The sequence below is a fragment of the Halyomorpha halys genome, unplaced genomic scaffold (genome assembly GCF_000696795.3).
Source record: "Halyomorpha halys isolate HHAL.00 unplaced genomic scaffold, Hhal_1.1 Scaffold223.1, whole genome shotgun sequence".
NCBI classification, from domain to species: Eukaryota; Metazoa; Arthropoda; class Insecta; order Hemiptera; family Pentatomidae; genus Halyomorpha; species Halyomorpha halys.
This window is the reverse complement of record NW_027115445.1, coordinates 919,100-930,835: the sequence shown is the minus strand read 5'-3', so window position 1 is coordinate 930,835 and position 11,736 is coordinate 919,100. Positions and strand designations below refer to the sequence as shown.

At 29.3% G+C, this 11,736-nt stretch overlaps 1 protein-coding gene across 5 annotated transcripts in view; it reads right to left on the bottom strand.

The window, feature by feature from the left end:
* LOC106679834 (adenylyl cyclase 78C) overlaps positions 1–11,736 on the bottom strand; it is a 305,518-nt gene that overhangs the window by 201,076 nt on the left and 92,706 nt on the right. For all 5 annotated transcript variants that reach the window (XR_010844843.1, XM_014419197.2, XM_067052479.1 and 2 more), the window contains exon 2: positions 11,148–11,219. Coding sequence is in view for 4 of the 5 variants with exons in the window: in XM_067052479.1 (XP_066908580.1) it covers positions 11,148–11,219 (72 nt within the window). In the remaining variant the exon portion in view is untranslated. The remainder of the gene's footprint in view (positions 1–11,147; positions 11,220–11,736) is intronic.

Genomic DNA, 11,736 nt, shown 5'->3' with positions numbered 1-11,736 from the left:
TGGTGACTGCATTAAATTAATCCTCCTTAGCCTCCTATTCATAAAGTATAAACATTTGTGTTTACATGGATAAAAGTTGTATTGAACGGAATTAATTAGCAATCACTCTATAATCGAAATAAACTACGAGTAAACGAAAAACGACAGGACTTTTTGAATGCCCTGGTATTTGAGGAAATACCAGACGTATGGATGTCTCTTAGTACTCAAATTGAAACGAGAGTAAATGTACCATCAAGTAGTTTCTGATGATTGTGTTCGTTAGATAAATTTTTTATGATATTTACCAAAATAAATTCACGAAATGCATCATTAAAAATTATTTAGTCAATTTAAAAAAAAAATTAACTTAAATACTTTGCTATAAAAGATGGTTCTTTACACAAGTTCATCCCACAGAACGAAAAAGAATTATATATATAATCTATATGTTCAGAGTTTTGGGGAAGAGAGAGGGTATTATCCACCTATAATTATAATATAATGTATTAAAGTTTTAATTATAAATTTTCCCTAAATATGTCGACTTAAATTAAAGATTTGAATATGAAAATTTCTTTTAATTCGAGTTGACATATGTCCATCAACATGCCTGATCTCAAAAACCTGTTAAATTTTTGCTAATCACAAAAAACATAAATTTTTACCTATTCTCAAAAACTTTTTAAATTTATAAATTGATATTGTATGTAATAGTTCAACTATCTGTGTAAATATTAAATCATATTTAAATTACTTGTAATTAACTTTAACTTATTTATTTGATATTACATTCATCTATTTTTTTAAATAATTTATTTATTGATATTTAAAACTGTAAAATGTATTCAAGTAAATGTGATGTAAATTATATTAAAATGGCACGATATAATCTTATAGAGAATCTATCTATAAATATACAAAAAGAAAAAAAAAAGAAAAACTGTTGATAGCGTATTATATTGGAAGCACAAAGGATTGAAGAATCATTGGAATAATTGGAGAAAAAAAACGAAACGTTGTCCGAATATTAAGGTAAATAAAAAAGTAACAAAAACTGTTAATTCTTCCTGTAAAAGAAAAAATAATATAGTACTTAATTAATTTCACGTGATTTACTTCTTAAAATATTGTAACTTGCATATCGATCTTCAGGTAATTATTCACTATTTAAATTTTCATTGAATAGGCACAAAGTTAAATATAACGATAATAAGTTAACATTAATTCAGATGAATAAAAGGCAGGAAACCACTTGACTATTCTTCCACCAAAGGACATGTAAAAGAACAACCTTAATTTTGGATGGAAGTCGAGTAGAATTGGTGTTTAACCACGATCCTTAAGACAAGTACTTCAATAGGAAGAAACAACAAACCCTTTGTAAATAATGTCCCGTCATTATTATTTTACCAAACAAAAGGTCTCTTACTCCAAGACCTAACATAATTTAGGTCTAAGTACCATACTTTTACTGGCTCTAGTAAAAAGCATTTGTATTTTCTAGAAAGTAATGCTACTCAAAACAGTAAACTAAAAAAAAAGGGGGGGAAGTCAACATTAGAGCTCGTTCACAAAGGTCTTGTTTCCTGCTTGGAAACGAATTAAAATTTTTTTTATTGTATCAGAAATAAAATGGCGGGAGGGGAGAAGGGGGTTAAGGATTCCCGAAAGGTATTTCTTTGACACCAACTCAATCCACTTATAAATCATCAATGCTCTGCTTCAATTTAGAAGGGACTGTAGAGATTCACAATTTTGGACTCTTGGGGAACTCTAAACATGTTTTTTCGTCGAAAACAGTCGAAAATACATTAAGTGAAAGTAAAAATGTACAGAAAAAAGACAAAAAGTATTTTATATTTAGATGCATATACGGAAGCTTAGCTAAACACGTTTGTAGGAATTTTTTTAAACAGTTATCATTGCATAGTTCAAATGAAAATCACAAAGTTTTGTGTGATACAACTAGGTCATTTTAAAAATATGGTTTTCAAAACAAAATGCTTCGTTTATGATGCCGTCAGCCTTTTTAGCTAAGCCCCTGAAAGATACTAACAGGAATATTCTTACTCTAAAATTAAACATCAGTTTAACAAGTAACAAAATAGGCGAACACCCGTTAAAAGGCCATCTAGAATGCTAGATTTTTTGTAGGCATAATTTTTAAAAATACTAATTTTCAGCAGTAATCACCTAACTATTAAAAAATTTACATCAACTTTATAATAATCGAAAGCCTTTTGCGAAAATATTAAGAATTACCATGAAATGTAGGCACCTAACTAAGTTTCGGTATAATTTCAAAGGTGTTTTGCCGAAGCGTACCAAGCGTTAATTAAAACTTCATTTTAAAGTAAATTACTTGCATAAAGGTAACTGCTTCGTTGACTTACTAATTTCCCTCTGCATCTAAAAGCTAATTTAAAAGTGGTAAAAGAAATTTAACAAACGGTTTTTACTATCAGAAATATTAATCAACTATGGTCGTGTGAATAATTCAGAGAAAAGGAATATGATTTGCGTAAATATTTATAGCTTTGAATTTATTTTTTATTACCAATAAATAAAACAGCGCTACACTCAGGTGTCCCTCAAAATGCGATCGTGGAAAAATCGAAAGTTTGCACGACTGTAATACTTTCGATTACTGTATATTCCACATAGGTTAGTGAAAGTAATATTATTATTATACCCGTACTATACCCTCCGAACAAATGACTATACACGCGGGTTACTGAATTAGCGAACTTCTTCGTTTTTTTTTTTTAAGGAAGGAGAATTATAAGGATGAACATAAAATTTGGAAAACTCGTAGAATACCTCGAAATTATACTATATCATTTTATTATTATTTTTTTATCCTTCTATATCGACCTTAATGCTACACCTTAATACATTAAAGTTTCCTTTTTGTTGAATTCTGACATTTTAATTTCATTTAATTCCTTGTGAAATTTTACTTCCTATCCTCGATGTTCCAAACGAATTTACTTACTTATTAGAGAAAAATCTTTACATTCACACAAAACTAGAAACTAGAAATCAAAACATCTAGTACAATTAAAATCCCTTCAACTGAAATGTTTCTACAGCAGAAGAAGAATGAAGAAAAAATTTATGTAACATGTACTGTCCTCCGAGCAGAATATTTATAAAACGACTTATTTTTACTCTTCAAAACACCTTTTTAATTCGAAATTATAGTTCAATTCCCAATTTATTATCTATTATGCTGATATAATTCTCTCACTGTTTCTTATGTGCTCCTTCCAAATCAAGGAGTTATCTCTGAGACCCAAATGAACTGTGTTGGTAAAAGTTCGGAAGAATGTTCAAAAGTGAAATTGAAATAGGGTTCTTCTGCAGTAGCGTTTTAGCAGTCAAAACCGAAAGAAGAAAGGATTTTTTTTTTTTATTTCCTCGATGATCAAGTCGGGCTTTATGGTCACTGAAGTTAGTGTCCCAACTAATCGGTAGCCGGACGTCAAAAGTTTTGTATCGACGGAAGAGAACTTTACGAGGTCCTTTCCTTGAGTTCACCCAACTCGTTGGTTCTGCATTAAAATAAAATTTCGAAATAACACATATTTGAATACAGCTGTAGTTTAATATCATTCAATATATGAATTTAGCTAGCACCAACTCGCTATGATACAACATATATTCATAGAACTGAAAGATGTGAAGTAAATTTAATCGTTCTGAATATGGTTCTTTCGAAGCCTAACTCCGCAATAAATCTCATGTCTTACACTCCACCAAGAATTGCCAGACAAGTTGTAGATAACGCGTTCTTTCCCCCCCTGGTTGGGGCATATAAGGACGTTGAAACAAACAACTCTTTTAGTGATATCTTTCATCAAATGAAAATTGTTTAATAAAACTTTTTTTCTGTAAGGATTGCTATTGTTCATTTTGTATATCTCTGCCAATCACAACAGTTCCGATAAAGAGTCAAACCACAGCGTTTTCTATATTAAACAATTGAAACTATTTCTTAATTATTTTTCTTGATATTTTCAACAATTTACAGTAAAGTACAGAAATGCAATCTAAAAATATTAAGTTCGGTTGTAAAAAAAAAAAAAGAAAAGAAAAAAATGTACATAAATATTTTATCAACCTCAATAATTGTATTTATTTACTTCCCTAATGGTAGTAAAGTCATTTCCAGATGTTTAAAATATGGCAAAATAAATTACGAACAGTTTATTTCCAAAGCACCTCTTAACCATAACTCATATAAATATTAAATTTGTATCTAGCATAAAATAAAATATATATATTTATTATTATCATCAATACCATTTATTGGGTTATTTTATATTTTAAGTAATATAGGGTTAGTACTATCAATATAACTAATTGTATTTAATTACATTTGTGAGGCCACTGTTTCCTGTAACCTGTTTTCCATATATTACTGAAGCGAAATGAAGTGGTAGAATAAATAAATCGACATTATTGTTTATATTTTTTCAAGTGACTAAAACTGCCCTTTGCACTCACATTGTAATTAATAACACATTAATGTTTAATAATATTCCAATATGCAGAGAAACCCAAGTATGCCGAGCTTAGTAGGGAACTTTTTTTATAACCATTCTGCTGGAAAATAAAAATGATAGACTAGAGGAAGTTGTATTTCATTTAGGAGCGTAAAAAGGATAAACATCCTTATGGTTTTATGAGATATGTGGTAGGAGATAAGATATGCGGATATGAAATTTCAATTTCAGAAAAGAGCATGCATGAGAAATATATTTTGTAAGCACTTAAATAATCCTAGCATGGAAGTTCTTACAAGAGTGTATTATTTTTCAAGATGATCTCATTAATTTTAATAAATTATAGTGCATGTTTAACGCCAGAGATAGATATTTTCAACAATTTTCACATAAGTACAAAAATGTAATTTAATAATATTAAGTTCAGTTGTAAGAAAAAGAGAAAAAAAAAATGTACTTAAATATTTTATCAACCCCAATAATTGTATTTATTAACTTCAATAATGGTATGCGATGTTTAAAATATGGCAAAACAAATAACAAATAGTTTACTTCAGAAGCACCATTCAACTATAGCTCATATAAATATTCAATTGGTATCTCACATAAAATTTGTAATTAGAAATAATTCTACTAAGCCCAAAATCAATAATATTTAACTTATTTATTTATTTTTTTATTCAAGGCAATCCACAGCAATGGTGAAGTTTCCTTAAGCACTACTACATATAATTATTAATAACAATTTGGATAGTTTAGCAATTAAATTTTTGCTTTAATTCTTTAAAAAGCAAAATTTCTTTAAAATCTTCTGAAAGATTAGTAGTTAGTTAGCTAATTTATTTTGAGAAATCTATATCTCAGGAACTATTTGACGTATAGATGTCTATTAGCACTCAAATTAAAGCTAGTGGACTATAAATAGGTTTATGACCTTTACCTTCGTAGGAATAGTAGTTTTTATTATATTTGCTAAAATAAATTGATTTATAGTTGTTCGGACAATAAGTTTGATTTATGAAAAACTTTATTTCAGAAACCATTAGACGTATATGTCTGCCAGCACTCAAATTAAACCTAGTTAAATGTTCTATAAAGTAGTTAATAATGTTTATCTTTGTAAAAGTATATAGTAGTTTTTATGATATTTGACAAAATAAACTCACAAAATGTTAATTTCTAGTTGTTGGTATAAAATGTTGGATTTTTGAAAAAATATCTCTAGACCCATGAGACGCACATATGCCAACACTCAAAATAAAGGAAATTTAACTTACTATAAAGTAGTTTATGACACTTATATTCGTAGGGGTAGTATTTTATGATATTCACATAAATTTGGCAAATGCAAATTTGTCTGAACAACTATAAATTAATTTATTTTAGCAAATTTCATGTAAACTATTACTCCTACGAGGTAAACATCATAAAACACTTTATAGCTCATTAAACTTGCTTTAATTTGAGTGCTAATAGACATCTATACGTCAAATATTTTTTGATATATAGATTTTTCAAAATAAATTCTCTAATTACAGATCTTACAGTGTGTCCCATACAACATTTTTATGAAATGTTGCTTTTTAAAAAGCTATATCTCGAAAACTATTTAACGTAAATAACTCTATTAGGTCTCATATATTAGCAAATTTCCTCTTCTTTAAATAACGTTCTCTTAGGTTTTCTTGTGTTGTTCCTAATTTTTGAGATATAGAGCTCGGAATGGAAAATTAGTTGTTTTTTTTTTTATCGCTTTGAAACAGCCGCCATTTTTTATTCCCCCTGCCTATACTTGGCAGACTCATCAATTTTGACTAGTAATTGTACATAGTTTTCATTAAAGTAATCAAAAACTGGGGTGAGATAACTGCCTTTTTCGTCTCCTAAGCTCTTGTACTAGAATATTGTATAATAAAAATTGGAGAATTTTTTTTTCTCTACTAAAAGGCTGAACTACAAAATAACGAGCATCACTTCAGTTAATTTTTCCCTCCACTTTATATCATAAAAATTAAAAATTGTATTTTATAATGTTAAATTTATAATTGCCTATAATGAAAAAATATTAACCTATTTATAATTATATTAAACGCTGTTAAAATATAATTCCACGTTCCTCTTACTTACAGGGAATTATCAAGTATTAATTCCCACAGCACTTATTTACCAGCGCGAACACTAAATACATGATCGCGATAATATCCCCCAGACCGCAATAAGGACCCCGGAGGACCTTTGTATCTCTGCAGTAACAAACTGATTTACATGATCATTTAGTCAACGTTGATAACGACAAGACTATTTATAATATAACAAGTTAACAGATTAGCTGATTAACTGTAAATAAAAAGAGGAGGACATTGTAAATACAGGCTGGAATTGACTGATGCTAATGGTGTTTGCAGAAAAGATGGAGTGACTGCCCACATTCCCTTTCCGACATCCATTGTAATGGGCAAAAAGGCTAGGAATAGATTCTACTAAGCCTCAGATTACACCAGATAGAAATTTAACAAGAAGTTATAACCGCTATTGTTTAAAAAAGTTCATCATTTAATTAATGCGTTATTTCGTTGCCTAAAACGTTCATAGATGTTACTATGTATAAAAAGATCGGCAAACTTGAAAACGAAAAGTAATTGGAACTACATCTTAACGCTAAAAATTAATCTTGTACATTAATGCCACGAAAACTAAACAATAAATAAAATCCAACTGTTTGGAGTAGCAGATAACGGAGAATAACGATCAATATTCTGAAGATAATTTATGTAAAGGGCTAATTAAGTCCAAATTAATTTTATAATAAATAATTTAATTTCTTTCCATTTTAGTCTCAACACATTTTATTTTTCTTATAAGTCCGACGTTTCGGCCAATCCGGCCATCCTCAGAGACAAATCTACTACAAAACAGCTTTTATTACATGTATGATCCTCAAAACATTTCATAATACTTAACATTATTATCTATAATTTATCTTACCTTAATATAATTTTGGAATTATATCATTTAAAAACTCTAACTCCATCCAGGCTATTCTGCCCAGGCCAAAACAACAATTTCTATGAAACATTAAAAACATTAGGTAAAATATAATTTTTTGTTAATAAGTATATCCCACATATGTTTAATTACCTAGTTAGTCAATATTAACATTAAAACCAAAATTAAAATCATTTATCACAGTCACTATTTGTTAAAACTTTACCACAACAATGCTTGTAACCTTCCTCCACTCAGTTCAAGCGTTAAAATTATTTATTATAACTACATTTTTGTCAAATTTCCTCTTTATTTCATTAGTAAAATTTTTATCAAGGCTAATTATAATTATCCACATTCAATTTATCCTATATTATTCATAAATTAATTTTACTTAATATCTCTGCATAGTGTTGGTTCAAATTCCTTGTATCTGTTAATCCAAATTAATGATTTACGCATTGCTTCCCAACTTTTTTTTTTAACAGGAGTTGCTAAAAAAAATTACATATTATAAGAGCGATAATTTCTGCTGAGAATCTTCTTATACTAAATTCCATCTTAATTTAGTTTCTGAGTATAGAGTAAAGAATATATATTATTTTTAATTAAAAAAATAAATAATCAAATGGTTATAAGACAAAATAGGCCCAGATTTCGTTCCAGTACACTAATTCTCGGCGAAACTCAAAACCAACAAGATTTGACGCCATCACTCACAACAACGTCACTATTCTTACTAATCGGTTTTTTCGTTAGTTTATTCCTGATTATTGTGTCAAGTCCAATAACATTTCATACTTAATAACATGATTACTATAATGAATCATATTTACTATACAATGTTTAGCTATTCACTCAATCTTATTATTTTTTATTTATTGATAGATATTACAATCTGACACATCGTTGTGGGTAACAGGTAATAGTGATGATGATTCTTACTAATATAAAATTTTTAAAAAAATAATGAATAAAAAAGCACATAAAAATAATTAATATCTCTCTTAAAATATATACAAACAAAAGGATAAAGAAAATGAAAATAATCAAACTATGTATATGAAAAAATTAATAAATAAATTAAAATAATACAATCTCTAGTTACATTAGCACTCTTATATACAATATTTACACAATCGACCTGAGGATCCCTGAGCCCACTCTATCCGCCACGTGTGAGGGGTAGAGCAGAGCTCAAAAGATCCCAGTGCATCCCTCTCGCTGCATCATTAGTAACTCAATCTAACCGTTCATATTTTTCATACTTCTTTTAATACAAGGGTAATCTCGAATTTAAGGTCTTCATTTTTTAGAAATATCTGCTATTGTTTTATTAGACAACCTCCTGTTCTCTCTGTATATGGAATATATATATATAGGGAATTATTAAGATCGTGCAAAATTTCGGATTCAAGTTTTCGACGAAAATACACCTTTCGAGATTCACTGAGTCGAAATAACTAAGTCTGAAAGACTGGTCAGTGTGTGTGCACGTCTGTATGTATGTGGCCAGCCTAGTTCAAAAATAATAAGTCCCACGAAAAGTCTTACGTAACTGGTATTACATATTTAATGCATAACAGTTACTTCTTAGATAAAATCTACTGACCGGAGACCAAATTTCAGAAAACGGCTCAAACTATTTTGATTGAACTCAGTATATCAATGTGAAATTAATATTTCTGTAATATCATGCAATTCTTTTCCTCATTGGCAAAATCTGGAAGGGTTAGAATGAGGATTTTTCAACATCTTCGCCTAAAATACTTTTAATTTTGTTTATTTGAAATAATATCATTTTTAATTGTATTATCCATATAATATATGTAATAAATATGGATAAATATAAAATATAAAAGGATTTAACAATTAGCGTAAGGAGATAAGAAGAAAGTTGAAAATATTTTTACGGCAATGTGAGTTGTAATATAGACTTATCATATACCGTTTGAAAGCCAAATATTTTAGAATTACTAATTTAATTGTAACTATATAGTAGATGTATAGTCGAATAAAGTAATAGAGGATGGCAAAAAAACGCATAAATAAAACGAGCATGACACTTAAATGACAAGCGCATGCGCATGGATGTTGCGTAGCACCAGTGCCCTTTTTCATAATAAATACAAATTAATACTATTAGTCTTGCAGATTTATTCAATTCAATTACACTGACTTGTACAATAGTAACTTGTACTTTAGTACTTTTCAATTCCTGGAATATCACTAATAGTCTATGCATATCATGAATAAAATAAGTATTAGTGTCAGTACTAAGTAATTTGTACATTTGTATTTTGGACCAATACAATTAGCTTTTACTATGAAACAGGGTCCAGTTGGTTAAATACTTTCTTGTTACCATAGTGATGACACAGTTTTTTTAAATTTTTCTTAACCTACGTATATTTGAGCCGTAATGACTTGACTCGTAGTAATTTAAGCATTGATTCTATAACAATTTTGTATTAAATAAATGCTTCATAGCAGAATGTGAATTTTATTGAACTGTTATACTTTGGCAACGAGAAATATTGCTAAAAGTACTTTCTTAAAACTATTGAAATTTGAGCCAGTCAACTGAAAAGCTCATTTGGAAAATTAGTACTAGAAAGCACTCCCACAATGATTAATTAAAGAAATGTTTAATTCAATTAAGCTTTATTCTAAACACGCGATTAATTTCATCTGAAAGTACGGTGCTAAGTGTATGTTGTGTGATGAGCGTACTCCACCACATATTTTCTTAAAAGATAGTGTTCAGTAAACGAATGTGTATGAACGAGTCATATTTTAATCAATCGATAAAAAAGTAAACACATATTAATATTATTAGAGAGTTAGAGATGGGACATAACCTGCTATCAACTTAAAGTTAACAAGATTATTTGACATACAAGTTTCGAACTTTTTTATATGAAATTACAATTGTACAAACTTTAAATATACTTTTACTGAAAATATATATAAATATAAAACAAAATTAGTCCATATATTTATATACGTACAGAATTTAAAGGTATTATTTAGTTTCAATAAATAAGTAGCTGTCAAGAATACTGAAATCCCGAAAAATGACTCTGATGTACGACTGCGAGACTTGGCCTCTGACAGGTAATCCAGAAAGCAGAATCGAGAGATTTAAAGTAAACGCAATCCGTACAAGGAACGATTTGGGATAAATCCTTGTAACATGGAGGAGAAGATCTAGGGGTGAACTGCTGGCAGAGAGTGTTCAGTCAATATCTTATGATATGAAGGGAAGAGAGTTAAGAAGGGCGGGACATATGGCTCCAAGTAATCCATCAGGATGTCTCTACATAACAATGATGCCAATATAGTTAGCAAGAAACCACGTAGGTAATCAAAACCCAGATAGGAAAACAAAATCAACAAAGATGCGAAAGAACTGCGGACAGCAAACAGGAAAACAGTAGCCCAAGAGAGGCAGGTGTGGAGAAGGCTTGTTTGGGCAGCCAAAGAGCTACAAGGTCAATAGAGCCAACCGAAAAAAAAATACTTAAACACTCCACAATTGAGCTAAACAGGTTTTTATCTGTAATATACAAAATGCAAAGATTCCTCATCATGAATTCGACAATGAAAACTGATTTCCTTTGAAATAACTATTTATTCAAACGTTTCATGTATAATAATGATTGTACTTACTCATTGGTCTCCTTTAGCTCAAGTTGCTGGGACTCCATTTTCTCCGGAAAACTCAGATTTACTTTTTGGGATCTGAAAAACAAGAAAAAAGTTAGTTACTAGAACTGAACTAATCGTCTATATTATTGACAACGGGGTATTGTGTAGGTTGTTGGAAAAACAATAATAACGTTAGAATTCAGGAGCATAAAAAAACATTTACAGTATGAATAATTTATGTTTTCCAACAACGGAAAACTGAATTCTCACCTTCAACAACACTAATACCGCGAAGTGTAATGTTTTACAATATATAATTAAATTAAATAAAATGAATATAAACAAAATATATAATGGAATAAAATAAATAATCACTATGTTCTTCGACAACTATGATAAAAAAAAATTTCTGTTTCTGTGAAGGGATTCTCTTTCATAGTAAGTAGAGTATCCCCTCAGAAGAATGACATGCTAATTATCCACGATTTTCATTATCTGCCTCATCAACGGAAAATTTCCTGCCTGCTACATTTTAGGCCATTCCAAGGCCGCCTGGAATGAGTATTAAGCTCAGTTCTGAAGTGATGGCTCGGTAAAATTGAGATTTCAA